This window comes from Sebastes fasciatus, chromosome 14, assembly GCF_043250625.1.
Source record: "Sebastes fasciatus isolate fSebFas1 chromosome 14, fSebFas1.pri, whole genome shotgun sequence".
NCBI lineage: Eukaryota > Metazoa > Chordata > Actinopteri > Perciformes > Sebastidae > Sebastes > Sebastes fasciatus.
This window is the reverse complement of record NC_133808.1, coordinates 10,504,432-10,521,613: the sequence shown is the minus strand read 5'-3', so window position 1 is coordinate 10,521,613 and position 17,182 is coordinate 10,504,432. Positions and strand designations below refer to the sequence as shown.

Below are 17,182 nucleotides of genomic sequence, written 5' to 3'. Positions count from 1 at the left end.
TCTCAAGTATCTTCTGAAAGACACACTCATATGCGGCTGATCCAGATACCACGGGTTAAGGGCGAGGGTTGAGGCCGAGCGAGGGATCGGAAAATGCTGAGACATAGAGAACAGAGAGGCCCTCTCTCCTTCTCTCATTATCCTGTTACACTCTTGTGTTTTCACTGGCAGAGCCGCGGCCCGCACCACTCGGTGCTACGTGGGCCGCGCAACGCAACACTTGGAGAGTAACCCCCAGTAGGAGGAGTGATGATGGAGAAGGCGACGAGGAGAGGAAAACATGAAAAGAATGGGAGGAGGAGGAGGAGAGGAATAGAGCAGATGTTGGCGCACGATGGGGGAAAAAATAAGCAATGCTATGCTGCTCTTATTTTGCAAGAACTTTACTTGAATTGTCCGTCTTAATGGCAGGGCACGATAAAGTAATCGGATGCCAGCTAGATATTTGAAACCATTTTTAAATTATTTTCTACTAGCCTACTGCTACAAGAAATAAAATCTATATAGATGAAAGAGAAGAAGGAAAATATATAAAATCTGTTTAATTTGCAAATTATATGAAGTAAGATACACTCAAGGTTAATGCAGTAATCTAAGTAAGAAATGGAAATATAAAAACTGTAAAAATGGGAATAAATCAAGTTTAATAAGCCTTTTTACCAAAAAGAAGCACCACGTTTAGAATTGATCCGAGGGTGTGTGCAGGCCTCCAGTCAAAGCTTTGCACAGTCTGATTCTCCATCGCTCCAACATGCTGTCATTGTCCATTTGTTGTCTTCATGCAATTACAGTGGTAGCACTTTTCACATGTGGCCTCAAGACACGTTTTCAGTTTACTTGTTGTGTTTTCACACCTTCTTCACCTTATTAGCACTTTGGTCACATAAACTGATTATGACACCAAGTTGAGAAGAAATCTATCCTTACAAGGATCTGCCACACCTTCTTTTTCCCAACATTAGTAGCTTCAGTTTTGCACTCAATAACATTATAGCAGATTCCTAACAGATCTTTTTGAACAGATCTTGAGGTCATGAAAACAGCATTGCATATTCTAAAGGTTTTTTTGTGCTTCATTAACATTTTTTCCACATTTTAATTGACAAATTTTTGCATTTTTATAAAATACTCTCCTTTTCTGAATTTACTCTACATTAAAGCTGGGGTTGGTAGTGTTCTTCAAAAACATTTTTTGTTACATTAGTTGAAATTCTCATTACATCCCGACAGCAGTTAATAAATCAAATGACAGGCATATTTAAATTTACACAGAAACATTAACATTAAGGGTTTAAGATGGTACATAAAAAACACTTATACAAGTATTAGACTATATTACACACCTGGTTTATTCATCAACCACTTCTTTTAATTTTGCTTAATGAAGTTTGACAAAAACAAGTAAATAGATTTTTTGACAGTTACCTCTTTTCTCGAAAGACATGAGCCTGGAAGACGTTCAAATAGGCAGTAAAAAAAGTGAAATAAAAACGTTAACGTGATACTTTGCCGCAGAGTGCTGTCCCATTCGTATTTCTGCCATTTTTAGCCCTTGCAGCCTCTCACACTCAACTAGGTGACGTCAGTCAAGTCCCTGAGGGTTCACTTAAAGCCTTAGGGGGGACATTGGGCCTCAGTGTCTCTGACTTGGCGACTTTCTCGCGAGATTTAGGGACTTTTGGAGCTTTTGCTACCAGCTACTTTGATGGGAAAAGAGTTTGCAGCACTGGGCTGGGTTTTTCGGTTGACTAATTGTTTTTAAATCTAGTGTACTCTTGCTAGTTTCTCAACATTACGGACCCTAACCATGGTTTTGTGGTAGGGCCATGGTAGGGCTGGGCAATATTCTGTCTGTGTAATCATATTGCTCTAATGTTGTTGTCCAGATGTTTGATATGTAGTTATCTGTATTTGAAAGTAAAAAAATAAATAATAATAATGTTTTTTTTTAGTTTTGCTAATGAAACACATCAAGTGAAACACATCGAGTGAAACACCGATATTCTTTGTTCCTTAGTTATTTTTGACCTTGTGGTTTATTTACTTCACTCGAGCCATAGGTTGTGCTGTATTTTTATTTATTTAGTGCTTGGTATATATTTCCCAGTCCATCATTTACTTCACCCAGTGACTCATCAGACATCAGCATGTCAAACTTTATATTGTTTGGAGTACACTGGATATTGTTTGTTATTAAAGTCACTTAGATACCTTTTAATGGTGCTAAATTCGAAATTAAGAGCATTAATTTAGCAGCAAACAACTATTTGCAATGCCGTGCTAGTGTTCTTTGTTTACTGTATGTAGCTGGTCCGGCTGCATGTGCATGCTAGTGCATGTGAGTCCCAGTGAGCATATGCCACTGGCTAGTTAATCGCCGCCGCTCTGCACTACACTCACACGGCGGTTACTGCCGATAACGCCGTCACAACCCTCTGGTTCCCCCCCAGATTAACATTGTTAGCTCCGTCAACACTGTTGCTGTTGTTTGCACCGTTAGCGCTGTTAGCACCGTTAGCTGCTAGCCGCCAGCACAGCCATCGCCATGTTGAGAGCCGTGTGGAGGCAATCCCTCATCGTAGATATGCTCTGAATTTGAAATTTAGCCCCTTTTAATCATAATCTTAATATCTTAAAATCAATCATTGATTTAGAAGAAAGCTAATATAGAGACATCGAGTTAAGCATGATTATTCCTGTGTTAGTTCTCTGGGCAAACAGTCCTATGTTGGTTCATTTGAGACAGCTGTACTGGGAGTTGCAAATGAGACATGAATCACTAGGAAGCAAACGGATGCATAATCACTAATGAACAAAACTCTAAACAATTTTAATTATGCAGAGAATATACTAAAGATACTGAACAATGAGCCTTACCTTAGCCTTGGGAATTAATTTCCCCCAAAAAAACATTGCAATACAGCTTGTAATGAACTGTAACCAAAGAGCTTTAATGAGCTCTTTTCATGGCTAATTAAAGTGAATAAATAGTGTGTAATAACTATCTGTTCTTCCACCTCAGGCTGTCAGTTTTGACCCACAATGACAAGCAGGTTTGGTGATTTACAAATCCCTCCTTCTCTCTCCTGCTAGTTATGTCTTGTTGTCTGTCCTGACAGGATAACGGATAACACGGTGTGCCTCCAACTGACAGGAGTGGAGGCCCGAATCTCCTTCTGCTACGTCTCAGTTATCAATGTAGCCTGAATTAGTCAGTCATCTCACTCCAGCTTTCTGGAGTGCAGCGTGCCACTTGTCAAAACCCATCCGCGATGACTTGAAGCCTGCTAACACACACACAAACACACGCCGACACACACATACTGACAAAGACGGAGGAAACAAATGTGTACACAGTCACACTTCAGGCAGGCAGCCTTCACCTGCGGTAGTTTACAGCTCATTTTAAATGGCATCGCGAGTTGCACAGCAGGATGCAAAACGCCAGCTCTTAAAAGGTAAAAACAAATGGAAAAACAAGTACGCTCATTGTGACTCATGGGTTCCCACTCTTTTCACACAAAACCATATATATATACGCTTCCAGAATAAAAGACACGGCACTCAAACACACACACAGGCACTATTTCAGTGATAATGTTAATGACTTTTTAATGTTGTAAATGATCCTGATTTATGCCATTATTATCTTTTATGTATTTTGCTGTTTCTCAGGCTATTGATACCCACAATTCTTATTTTCTTGAACAGGGGTTCGACCCCCTCATAATCACCGATTTAAGCTACTACCATTGTACTCTTAGATGCCACTGGAACTATTTGTATTCTAAAAGTGTTAAACCTAAATACTTCAAACCTGTTTGATAGTGAAAAACCGAAACACAGTTCAATTTGAATCATGCTAACACCACTTTGTTTTGCCCTGATATTCCGGGTGCTTTGTCATCAGATGTTGCTTTAGCATGGTCGGTTTGGACACATTTTGGTCTCCTGTCACTGTCGCTTTATATAACTGTCTTCATATTTTCTTAATTTAGCTAGTTTGGATTTAGCGTCACTTAACGATATGTACTGACTCAAATATTTCTCTATACTCACCAGCTAGCTGGCTAATAAGCTAAGCAGCAGCAGCAGGAACAATTCATTGCTCCATGAGTGAAGTGACTGATTCATCACAGATTGACAATGTGACAAGAGTTTCTATTGGCCCAAAGCTAACATGGGTGGGAGTAATGGACACAATATGTTTGTTTTATTGGTGCATGCTTTATAGCAAATTATTTCGTCGACCCCCTGACAGAGTGCCACGGACCCCACTTTGAGAATCATTGTAGAAACATAGATTCCACCCCTTCTTATGCCTTTTTATTCTCTAATACACATTTCATGTCATGCAGACCTTTTTTATTTTTCCTCATTTTTTATCCAGTATGTACAGTAACAACCAATGCCCTGAGATCTAATTCAAATTGAATGAAGGGACTGAGAGAGAGTGAGTCTACACCCAGACTCTGTCCAGAGGCGATGTTTGACGTTGCTTGTTTCAAGCCGCATGACGGCGGGGCTGGACATCCATGATCTGATGCTGGAGAGGAAGGCCGTCCCGCTGTGGACTGTACACACATCGGTTTGGACGCTCCAGTCTGATGTGGTGTCTACAAGGCAGCAGCCATGCTGCGTCACGTATGCACAGCACTCTGTAGGATCCTGGGCGTCGAGGCTCAGGCTGTGTGTTAAGGAGCTGACCTCGCTCTCTGGAAGGTCAGCCTCTCTGCACTTGAAAAGCTTCTCGCGCGCATCTACTCGTTCGACGGCCCTGCCCGCCTGGCCGACCACTCGCCCGCCTGCCTGCCGGTGTGTCAGCCTCTAATGATGAGGATGATGGAGGGAATCAAAGAGGAGATGGAGCTGACGTCGGGGCGAGCGCTCCATGGGACACCAGGTGATTGGGGAGGGAGCTTTGAAGCAACTTGTTGGATGGCTGTCCATTAATGTAAAATATCTCCTTTTTCAAAGGGCTTTATTCAAGCTCGGAGTAGCGGAGCCCATAGGGGTCAAGGTGTCTGGCGGAATAATATCTCACTTTACAGAGAGAGCGAGATAAAAGAAAGGATAGTGCACAGTGACCTGGCCTTCTCCTTAGCCATTCCCGGTGTCATGGTTTCGGCGTCGCAAAAAGGGAGAAAAGTGCAGGAGACAATCCTTGCAATGAGCGCTCTCTGGTTACATTAAAAGAATTTTATACATGCAGGCTGCTAGTATGAGGCTGAGGTTGGAGCAGGAGACGCGGCCCTCTCCAGTCTATTTGATCTGTGAATGTTATAAACCATGCTTTTTGATCATTTCTGGCTATTTATTTAGTTTGGTCAGGGATCAATGGTGACTCCTCTTGGCATTACGAGGCAGCCAGCGGTTCTCACAGATCAATTTTCTCCAGTCACCGTGAACCGGGGAGGGACAGACAGAATTTAATCCACCAAGTAGCAGGTTTATGAAGAGTGAATTATGGCTGCGTAAATCGCCCCGTCCGTTTTAAGTTACCGCGGTACAGTTACGGGGCTTCCATCTTGGCTTATGAGAGAGGTTACAGCAGAACGCAGTCAGAGATCACAGCGCTCTCATCGTATGGTGTGACGATCCCTCTTGTCTCATTCAATGAGGCGACAGGCAGACATAGATGACACGCAGCAGTCCGGCCCGCTCGTGACCCCTATTAAATCCGAGCAAATCTTTGATATGTACTTTGATACCATATTTTATTGATACTGGAGGGGTGTTGGTAATATCAAGTACAGTTCTGCATTCCAGGAGATCAGAGCGAGAGCTGTTTTGTCTCAGAGGCTGTCCCGTGACCCTTGAGGGGTCTCCGTAAGCTCACATACAACTGAACCTTTAGTTTTTACAAGAGATTGTGATGTATGGGCTCTCCATGTTATATCTGTCCACGGTTTCTCTTTCATGCACACATGACTTCAGTGATCGGCCTGCCAACGATCTGCTTGTTTAGATATTCCACTCAGATGTTTTTTTGCAGTAAATCCAAAGCATTTGCATCACATGGCATGAGGCCACATTTGCCACCATCAATCGGTGCCATATTTTAATTACCCACATTTCATTTCATGAATAAGCTTCTCCAAAATCTTTCTCATCCAGTAATTAGGGATGCACTGATCCAACTTATTCAGTCCCGATACCGATAGCGATACCTTGGCATTGGGTATTGGCCGATACCGAGTACCAATCCGATACCAGTGTTTAATTAATAACCTGTATGCCTCACTGTGTGGAAGTCCCTGGGATCATTCTTTTATGTGTAAGGCAACAACAGGCTTAACTAAATATAAATAAACCCCCGACAGGGCAATCGCATCACCCCGACGGTGTTTATTTCGCAACAATCACCCGCTAGCTGTACATTATCCTGCTTATTACACGGCTACTTTCTTAAGAAATCAATTATTTGGCCCAAAAATGGTCTGCCAGAGTCCAACATCAGAACTGAGCCCATAGTAACGGACTGTAGAATGCTGATTGACCAATCAGAATCGAGTATTCAACAAAGCCGTGTAATAATTATTATTAAAATAATAAAAAAATCATACACCAGAAACTTGGTAAAAAAAATCTTCAAAATGAATAGGAATTATTTACATTAATTACAATTCAGGTGTAAACCTTTTTAATGCAGCAACAAATTGGTCAAAACTTAAGCAGGAATTCCAGTATATGATGTATATAGTATATAAACATAGAATTTAATTGAATAGATTGCATTGTCACCGATACCCGATCCAGCTATTTAAGTCAGTATCGGCCTGATATCCGATCCAGTATCGGCATCAGTGCATCCCTACCAGCAATCGGTGTCAGTTTTAGATTATTTATTTGTTTTTTGAGAGAAATTTTTAGTAATATAAATGAAAACCGAGGAAGGGGAAATATCCCAATCTGAGCATCTCCACAACACACGCACACACACACACACAAGCACTCAAAGGCTCCAGCCTCTGATCTGACCTGACAACTCCTAAGCTACCGTTTCCTCATGCTGCTTAACTCGGACCACATTTCTCCCAGAGAGCCTTCTCTCCTCTCACTAGCCGGACTCTCTCTCCCCACTCCGTCCCTCTCTCTCTCTCCGTTCCTGTAGCCCGGCATCTGGTTTGAATATAGCGGCGTGTGCTACTGTGTTACTGATAGAAGTTGGGACTGTGCATAGGCTTCTCTTTGATTTCTCCATCCTCCTCAACTCTCTTCCTGCTCGACACACACAATGCCTGCATTGAGAGAGTGTGCAGCGTGCGTTTTGTTGATTTGTGGCGTACTGTATGTAGATAAACTGCTGTCGAGGCAGAGTGCAGGTGTGCTGTGTTATTTTGTTCTTTTAATATGTTAAAGTTTCATCTTTATTATTTATTCCTAAATTGATGTTTCAATTGCCCACTATGATGACACATTATTTGTGTCTGCAATGTGTTGTTTATTTTTATGATCATGCTTAATAGTCAATTTAATTCATGTAGCAACATTTCCTTGGAGGAAATTGGACTTTTATTGCATTCTTCAACAATTTATCCTGTACTGTTTTTGCTGCTTTGCATTCATGCATATTTTTGTAAATGTTGAATGGAGTTAGAACAAATCACCAGTTTTCAACCTTTCCTTTTTCGCTCTGTTTAGCATTTTTCACGGTAACTATGCTAGCTTTTAAAATGTTGCATTTTGATATCTTAAAACTCATTTATTAGTGATTCAAAAGTGCAGTCTAAACATGAAATAATAAGGATTTCTGTCTGTGTTTTATGTTCCCGTGGTGCAGACAGAGGCCAGAGAGACTATTCCCAGGATGTTGGCAGAGCTGGACCTGGGCCGGACGGAGAAGTGTGTGAGGGTGAACTCGGTGTCCAGTGGCTTAGCTGAGGCTGACCTGCAGGTCATCCTGCAGGCTGCGGTTCTCCCTCCTGCCATCATGTTGCCCAAAGTGGAGGACACGCAGGAGGTGCAGTGGGTAAGTTCCAAATATTAGCCCACCTTATAAATCTTGCTGAAGCTTTCCAAAAGCGATATAAGGCTGAATGGAGTAATCTGAAAGAGACTTTTTCAGAACAAAAAAAACAAAACAAAAAGTTGCAATACATGCAAAAACTAAATAGGACTAAAAAATACCCATGACTCTTCTCTCTTTCACCTCTGGGTGTCTTTTAAAAAAAAAACACAGTGGTGCTCTTACACAAACTCATGAAGTAAGAGGAAACCACGGGAATCTTCAAAGCAATCATAACAAACTTTTCCATTTCCCAGTAAAAAGTGGGAATCGATCCCTGTGGCAGGACTCGGGGACAGACGGGGTGTTTTTCTTGGCCGCTGCTCAAGAAACGGATGACATTTCTTCGGATTAGCTTCAGAAGCCCGATAGCTTTCTGTAACAACACAAACGGTGCCTTCTGCCACTGCTGAACTTTCTGCAAACTGCCGGGAACAGTGTCATGTTGTGGCTAAGAATTGATTTAATCAAACTTAAAGCACTCAGCCAGACAGGTATAATGAATAAAAAACATGCCGTTATTCATGCACACCTTTGAATATTCTTGAATATTAAGACGAAAGGCTCTCGTGGGTAACTTGAAGATCACAAACTGAAGGCGTAGAAGTACAAAATCAAAAGCAAGTGAGACTCTAAAATACAGATACCTTTGACTTGGTACTTAAAGATCTCCCCTATTGTATCACAACAAGATTTGACTGATTTGCACTCTTAAAATGGTTATTGGTAATGCACACATAAAATAACTGTTAAACAAATACGAATTGATTGGCTACTTCCCAGTGTTTTGAAGTGGGATTGTATGAGTCAGTGTATTACCTACAGTAGATGACAGTCGGCGGCACGCCCCCTGTTTGGAGAAGCAGACAGGAGTACCAACACAGTAGCAAAGCAATGTACTGTTGTGGACGGGGCCGGCAGCAAAACGTACTTTAGCCACCTAAAAGAAAGGCTCACCCAAAAACATTGATATCCGTTTAAGTGTACGCTATATTTAGAATATTTTCACTGCTTTATCTTGCCATCACACAGCCCTATCCGACAGGGAACTGAACTGAAAGTGAAACTTATCTATGCTCTCTTCAAAGTCAGCAGACTCCATTGACAAAACAGTATAGATAAGTTTTCGCTTTCAGTTCAGTTCGCTGTCTGAAAATATTCCAAATACAGTGTACACTTAAAGGGATATGTTTTTTTATTTTTTATTTTTGGCTAAAATGCTTTTTCCTGCCGGCCCCGTCCACAGCAGTACATTGCTTTGCTCCTGTGTCGGTACTCCCGTCTGCTTCTCCAAACTGGCGGTGTGCTGACCGTCATCTACTGTAGGTAATACACTGACTATGGATAAGTACCTCATACAACCCCACTTCAAAACACCCAAACTATCCCTTTAAGAGGTGTTTGTCTGGGCTTGGCCATCCCTCTGGCTTTCTATAAAGGGGCGCTGTACGGATGTCAGGTCCCGAAAGGTCAGGAGACAGTGACATCATTAATGCGGGCCTTTCTGATCAGCTCCATATGGTTCACTCGCCAGGAGCCACCAGGTTACTGTCTCTGCCTCCTGCACTGTTTGTGTCTGAATACAGTTCAAAGGTTCTATATTGAAGTTGCTAAATAAGTTTGTTTTTCTTTTAAATCTCTCTTTGCACACACTTTAATATGGGCCGAGCTAAGCATTTTTTAAGTGGTTGCTTTGCTTTTTTAAAATACAGCTTTTAGTATCGTGTCAAACAGTAAGAAGTGATTACACAAGAGGAGAAATTTAGGTTTGTTTAGAAGAAAGGTGAAAGGAGGGTGTCTTGTCTGGCTTTACCCTAAGTGTTACTACGCCAGCCCGCACACACACGCATATGCACACACTCATACATGGTCTTGGGGCAGGAGCAGGAAGTTTTTAACTAGTGGTTTTAATTAGAACACGTCTATTTCCTGCTGCCCTTTCTTTCTTCCAAGTATAATTGCTGACAGGTGTTCGCTAATTCTCTCCCTTAGCTCAGCCGTTTCTCCCTCCGCTACTTTTCCTCACTTAAGTCAATTTTATTCTGCATTAATTTCCTTTTAAAAAGAAAAAAAAAAACACTTTTATTATTATTATTATTATTATTATTAGAATGCTGAAAATCACAGTCAGCCCATTGAGAGCTATCAAATAATTGCCTGCTTATGTATTTTTTTTTCTTCTTTTCACACTAAAGCTTTGTTGCGAAAAACAGTCTGAGTGCTCACTGTAAATCTGTTTGCACATCGGATTTACAGTGTGTTTGTCGGGGTGTTTCTGCATCAGCAGGTGCGTGTGTGTGTGTGTGTGTGTGTGCTCCCGAAACGGTCGAGCCAAGTCTGCAGCTCTGGATGGGCCCTTCATTCATTCGTGTGTGCTCATCTAATCCCATCTTTGTCCCTCAAACTTTCTCCGTGTCTTCTTTACACATGCTTTTCTCTGTGTCTGTGTTGTAAGCATGTGTCTGATTTTCCCCACTCTTGTAAGGCGGCGCAGTAAATCCCTCACTTGTTTATTTTTCTCCCCTTTTTTTATTGATATTAGCACAGGAACCTCCAGACTGATTTGTCGCTAAAAGATGGACTTGCTTGTTTCCCTTTGTGTGGAAACCTTTAGCTCTGCCTTTCTCCTCTCCCCCCGGCCCTTGTGTGACTGACAGGCCTTATTGGGCTATAACAGGCGTAACTCCCTCCTTTTGTCCGAGGACAATTCTCACACAGATTCGGAGCCGTGCGCATTCTTTGCCCACCGCACTATTTGGTGTGCACTGGGACCGAAAGAATCGCGCCCTGTCCCGCTCCTCCTCCTCCTCCTCCTCCTACTCCTCCTCCCGTCCCCTCCCCTCATCCCCTTTCTCCGCTTCCCCTCTGTGAAATGAACACTTCAGCAGGCCGGAAACATTTAATCTGGCCCCCTTTTGAAGAAAATTAATTGAAACTTGTCCCACTATAGCCTCCTTTCTCTAGCACCATCTCGCCCTCCTTCTCTTTTCAAGATTGGGTGGCGAAATTGTCAGAGGGGCTTGTTTGTAGCGTGGCTTTGAATGGCAAGAAGAGGTGTTATTTCTTCTTTTTTTCCCCTTTTCCTTTACTGTTTTTTTTTCCAATTCGGTAGTGAATAACATCTTAAAGGGTGCTATAGTTTTGAGAGCCATTGGCGGCTAATGGTTGCTGTATGCGCCAGAGGGACAATGCACAAGCACTATGGTAGCTCTTATGCAGTGCAAATCAGGCCCTCAAAGTGTATAATAGCTGAAGAGGAGAATACAGCAGAAGGACAGAAACATGTAATCAGAGAGGCTCTTCTAGCCAGCGGTGGCGCATTGAGCTGTCATTTGTTTTCCTTCAGCACAATCCAAACAGCCCGCTCGGCTCGCCGCGGCCTAGTTGTAGGGTTTGCGTGGCGGTGGTAATCTCTGTGTGTAATATCAGCTAGGTCTCCCCCCACAACGAGCCATATCTACCTAGTTTCCTCTGTCCCAGAAATAGGTTTATCTACACCCTCTTTTCACACTCCCTCTCTCGGACCCCCTTCCACCCCTTCCTGTGTTTGCGAAGGAGGGGGGGATATTATGCTAAGCCCCCAGCGTTAGTTTTTATGTTGCCATAGCAGCCTTGCTCCCACAGGGTTGTGACCTCAGATGATTACAGTACAAAGCCTATTGGGTCTTGAAAACCTCTTTGAAGATGAAAAGTCTTTGATGGTTTGTATTTATGCAAATCTCTCAGATATGATTTATCCAACTGAGATTGAATGGAGAGATGATTAAAATTGCCCCTATTTTTTTTGTTTTTTGAAATCCTTCAATGGAGGGCCCACTCTTTCAGTTTTTTGAGAACAAGAGTGGTGAGTGCGAGCGAGACACGGGGTTGTTTCGCTCTTCATTTAGGAAAATAGCAGTGCTATACCTGAGGTTATTTATATCTGTCTTTTTTTTCCCGGTGTGTCAAAGAGGGAGCGAGGAAAAGGAGAGGAAGGAGGGGGACATGGAGTTAGACATTTCTACTCTGAGCTTTTGCGCCCTCTCCTCTCCTTTTCTTTTTTTTTTTTTTTTGACTGGCTTTGAAAGGAAATATCTGACGGAGGGGGCTTTTGTGTGTTTCCAGATGATAGATTTTGGAATTTGGGGGCTACCCCACTGGCAGTCCAGGGCTAGCTGTGAACTGGTCTGTTGGAAAAAATTGAAATGCTTTGGTCTTCAAAGAATTAAACTTGGTTTTAAAGCCCTACTTAGGTGAGCTCGCATATTAGCAGGAGTCGTGCAGAATAAAGGCCTCAGCAAAGTGTCACATCACACTGGTGATTGTTGCTCCAGTCTCCCTATTCCCTGCCATGGAGGGGGGGACGCAAAACAGAATAATGTAGGAGTAAAACACACTCAAAGACATCCCAAATCTTGTTTCTTCTCCCCTTTTTCGGTATTTTGTTTCTTCTTTGGTTTGCCGTGTGTGTGTGTGCGTGTGCACGTGCACATTTACATGTGTGCACACTCTCTCGGGGGAGACGCATGCTGTAGTTGCGCGGAGCCTGTGAAAGAAGGTAGAGCGGAAGACTTCAGACGAAGGGGGGGAACCCTGGTGATAATGTAAAATATTTCATTTCACTTTGCTTTTGTTGCCGCTCTCCTGTGCTCGCTCTCTGCGCTATTTGAACCCTCATGGATGTGTTTCTCAGTAAGGACTGAAATGGGAACAGTGCACGTAATAAAGGTGTCAAGATTCATATCAAAAGTGAGTTTTTTGCATGTGAAGATTTTCTCCCCCCCCCCAACCCCCCTCTCTCTGTCTCTTACCCCACAGTGGATTTTTGAAAGATGTGTCATATTTCTTACTGCTGAACATTTTCTTCTCCCAGTTTTAAATTCATCCTGACTCAATAGCTCAGTGTCTCAGTAGGAGTTTCCTGTTTTTTTTTCTCATTCATATAACTAATAATGCATTGATAAGAAGTCCACCGAGGGTGGCAGCTGCACTTTACCACACAGTGGAGCAGGAACTTGTGATGAATACAGTCCACCAGAACATCATTTGTTTCTTGAAGATCTGTGCATATTATACACAATATCACAAATGGATTCAAGCTTTTATAAGTCTGAAAAGTATTTTTTTAGGGCTGTCAATCGATTAAAATATTTAATCGCACATTTTTATCTGTTCAAAATGTACCTTAAAGGGCGATTTGTCAAGTTTTTAATACTCTTATCAACATGAGAGTGGGCAAATACGCTTTCTTTATGCAAATGTATGTATACATTTATTTTTGGAAATCAATTACCAACACAAAACAATGACAAATATTGTCTAGAAACCCTCAGAAGAACTACATTTCGCATAAAAAATATGCTCTAATCATTAATCAACATGGCAAACTCAAGCCCAACAGGCAACAACAGCTGTCAATGTGCTGACTTGACTATGATTTGCCCCAAACTGCATGTGATTATCATAAAGTGGGAATGTATGTAAAGAGGAGACTCGTGGGTACCCATAGAACACATTTACATCCCCATATATTGAGGTCGCAGGTCAAAGGACCCCTTTGAAAATGGCCATGCCAGTTTTTCCTTGCCAAAATGTATCTCGAGTTTGGAGCATTATTTAACCTCCTTCACAACAAGCTAGTATGACATGGTTGGTGCCAATGGATTCCTCAGGTTTTCTAGTTTAATATGATACCAGTATCGTGTTAACTTTGACAGCCCTAATTGTTTTTTATAACAAATGCTGTAGAGGATATATGTGCTCCAACAAAGCACAAACATCTAATGAATATGACTGCACAATGTAGTGGGAACAAATGGCTTTAGGAGGTTTTTTGTTCTCTATTTACAGAACCAGTGGGTGTTGTTAATGAGTCGTGCCTGACGTTGTCCCCGTGTGCTTCAGTTTGTTGACAGGTTTCAGCACAACTTGAAAGGACGGGCACTGACAGAACCCATTCGCCTGGTCACCTTTGTGGAAACCGCTGTGGGCCTGCTCAATTTTAAGGTAAATTACAAACAAAACCCCCACAAAAGTGCCTGCGTAAGACATTTTTGCTGTTTGTCCATTGTTCACTTTAGATTAAAGACTGCGTCAGCGAGCGGGGCGCTCCACGTGTCCAAAATGAAAGGGATTCAAAGCTTTCGGACAGTCTCTCAAAATGAGCCTTTTTCTCTCTCTGTCTGTATGTGTGCGTCGCTCTCTCTATCGCTCTCCAGACATTTTTTAATTAGAACTGTTTTATTATAATCATAGTGGAAAAAGTTCTTAATGATATTTTGGCAAGCATCAAAGCGGTTCCTGTTATAGTGCGGCACGACCTTCAGCTACACAGGGAAAAGGGCACGGTTTTGGGCATTTGGGGAGAAACAAGCTGTCCTTTCCTTCTTTTGATTTGTCTTTTTAGTTCTCCACTCTAATTCTGTGTTTGTTTGGTTGTCAGTGTGTATTTGTGTGTGTGTGTTTTGTGATGGCAGGGGGTGCCTCTGTGTGCTTTCTTGAGAACACCCTGTATCTTTGCCCAGACACTGAACCCCAGGTTACAAGCAGGGAGAAAAAAATGACTGTGGCACAGCTAGTGGTGAAATTAATTTGGAGGCCAACAAAAGCCAGGAGACACATTCTTATTGTTCCACGCTCTTCACCGCAGACAATCACATTCCAGATTTTTTTGTTTTTTTCCTCAGTCGATAATAATTGTCGCCAATAGTCTTGTCTTAGCCATGGGGCTTGTTATTGTTAGACATCTTACAATACAGGTACAAATATGATATCTGACTTATATTTCAATGCCATCTTAAAAAATGCAAAATTTACTGCAAAATATTTTTTTTTTTCTCATTTAATAAAATAAATAACTTCTCCATGCATCACTGATTAATGAGGTCTTAATACAAAGTAACCGTATTAGAACTTTATGACAGAGAATATGTGGTTGTAGAATAAGTAAAAAAAAAAAGCTAAACATGACAAAGCAGTCAATGCCAGCTTTCATTACTTGACGGTACTTAAGAAAAACTTAGCTGCTTCCGCCCTGACTCCTACAGAAACGTTTAGAATGGCACCCAGAAAGCATTGACGTTTGATATCCACCACTACTTAGCAGGGATAGGGGGGAAAAATTGATACAGCATGGCATTGCGATATTTTGCGTGGCAATATTGTATCGATACATGTACGTCATGCATCATATTGTAGAAGGCTCAGTCTTAAAGCTTAAAGTGATGATACTGGCATCATGTGAAACTAAAAAACCTAAATAGTCCATTGGTACCAACCATGTCATGATAGTTTGTCAGGAAGTACGCTAAATACCGCTCCAAATTTAAGCTAAATTTTGGCAAGGAAAAACTGGCATGGTCATTTTCAAAAGGGTCCTTTGACCTCTGACCTTCAAGATATGTGAATGAAAATTCTTAGAACCAATCGACAGCACTTTATGATAATCACATGCGTTTGGCAAGTCATAGTCAATAATCAGCAACACTGACACAGCTGACAGCTGTTTTAGCCTGTATGGGCTGCAGTTTGCATGGATGATTTGCAGCATATATACTACTGCTAAAAGCGTAGACCTGTGAGGGTGTGGAAAATATATTTTTTATCTGTTCAAAGGGTGACTTAAAGGGAGATTTGTCAAGTATTTAATACTCATCAACATAGGAGTGGACAAATATGCTTGCATTATGCAAATATATGTATATATTTATTATTGGAAATCAATTACCAACACAAAACAAATATTTTCCACACACCCTCACAGGTACTGCATTTAGCATGAAGATATATGCTCAAATCATAACATGGCAAACTGCAGCCCAACAGGCAACAACAGCTGTCAGTGTGTCAGTGTGCTGACTTGACTATGACTTGCCCCAAACTGCATGTGATTATCATAAAGTGGGCATGTCTGTAAAGGGGAGACTCGTGGGTACCCATAGAACCCATTTTCATTCACATATCTTGAAGTCAGAGGTCAAGGGACCCTTTTGAAAATGACCATACCAGTTTTCCTCCACAAAATGTTGCGTAAGTTTGGAGCATTATGTAGCCTAGTTTGCGACAAGCTAGTATAACATCGTTGGTACCAATGGATTCCTTGGGTTTTCTAGTTTCATATGATGCCGTTATATTCCCTCTAGTTTTAAAATTGAGCCTGTTACAACCTAAAAATGGCAAGTTGTGTTAAAGAAATTAGTGGCGTTAAAACAAATTTGCGTTAACGCGTTATAATCGCGTTAACTTTGACAGCCTTACTTGCAATATATCTCAATATATCTTATCACAATACTCAGCATATCACAAGATGTTTAAGACTGCAATAAGGTCATATTGTGAATTAAGTATCATGATAATATTTTAACGTGAGGCCTTTGGTGATTCCCACCCCTACTACTTAGCTAAGTGACTGGTCAAGAGTGAAGAGACATCATTTGTACTCCTGCCTGTGTTACTTTACATTATGTGTGTCTGCAGGTGGCACATTTAGTGGGCTAGTACATTAATATCTGTCTTTGTAGAAAGGAAGCTGGAATAAAAGTTTTGACAGATATGTGTTTATTACCAATTTGTTAGAGAGTTAAGTGTGATCATGGCTTTTTTAAGGAATCTCAGAAATCCAGATTATTTGAACCACTGTTGGACATATTGGCACAAATGCTGCTGAGTATGCTGAAAATATGTCCAACATCTCTCTCCCTCTTTACACCTGTGTCACTTTCGTCAGCCTGTATTATACTAATATGTATATTCTCTCCAGGCGGTGTGTGAGGAAATCCGTCGACTTGCTCCCAAGGCCGGTCTCCACCATGACGGCGTGGTCTTTGGCTCCGATGACTTCTGTGCCAGCATAGGTAGCTATTAAACCTTACTACACCTACACCTGCTTAACTTCCTCACTCTTTTTTAAGCCACACATATGCTATTCTCTTTTTTTCTGGATTTGTGGCAGAGAGAGAGGTTGTATTGCTTTATAAAAATGTGCCTGTCTGTAAAAGCACGTCTCACAGCAGGTCAATCCCCCTTTTTCCCGTTTTGAATGATTACAGTACTGCAGGAAAAGTGGTTATAAATACAGCATTTTTTTTTGATGGGATGTGTGAGTGGTATACAAAAAATTAATGCGATGTAGTTTAAGACGCATTTCCTCTACCAAGTGCTTTATTTTCACCTCGTGTATGAGTACATCTCACCACA

At 41.6% G+C, this 17,182-nt stretch overlaps 1 protein-coding gene across 1 annotated transcript in view; it reads left to right on the top strand.

Moving 5' to 3' along the window:
• The window catches only part of clybl (citrate lyase beta like), a 78,095-nt gene that overhangs the window by 52,063 nt on the left and 8,850 nt on the right, over positions 1–17,182 (top strand). Inside the window, exons 3-5 of the mRNA XM_074658680.1 lie at positions 7,784–7,972; positions 13,892–13,993; positions 16,746–16,839. Coding sequence (XP_074514781.1) covers positions 7,784–7,972; positions 13,892–13,993; positions 16,746–16,839 — 385 coding nt within the window. The remainder of the gene's footprint in view (positions 1–7,783; positions 7,973–13,891; positions 13,994–16,745; positions 16,840–17,182) is intronic.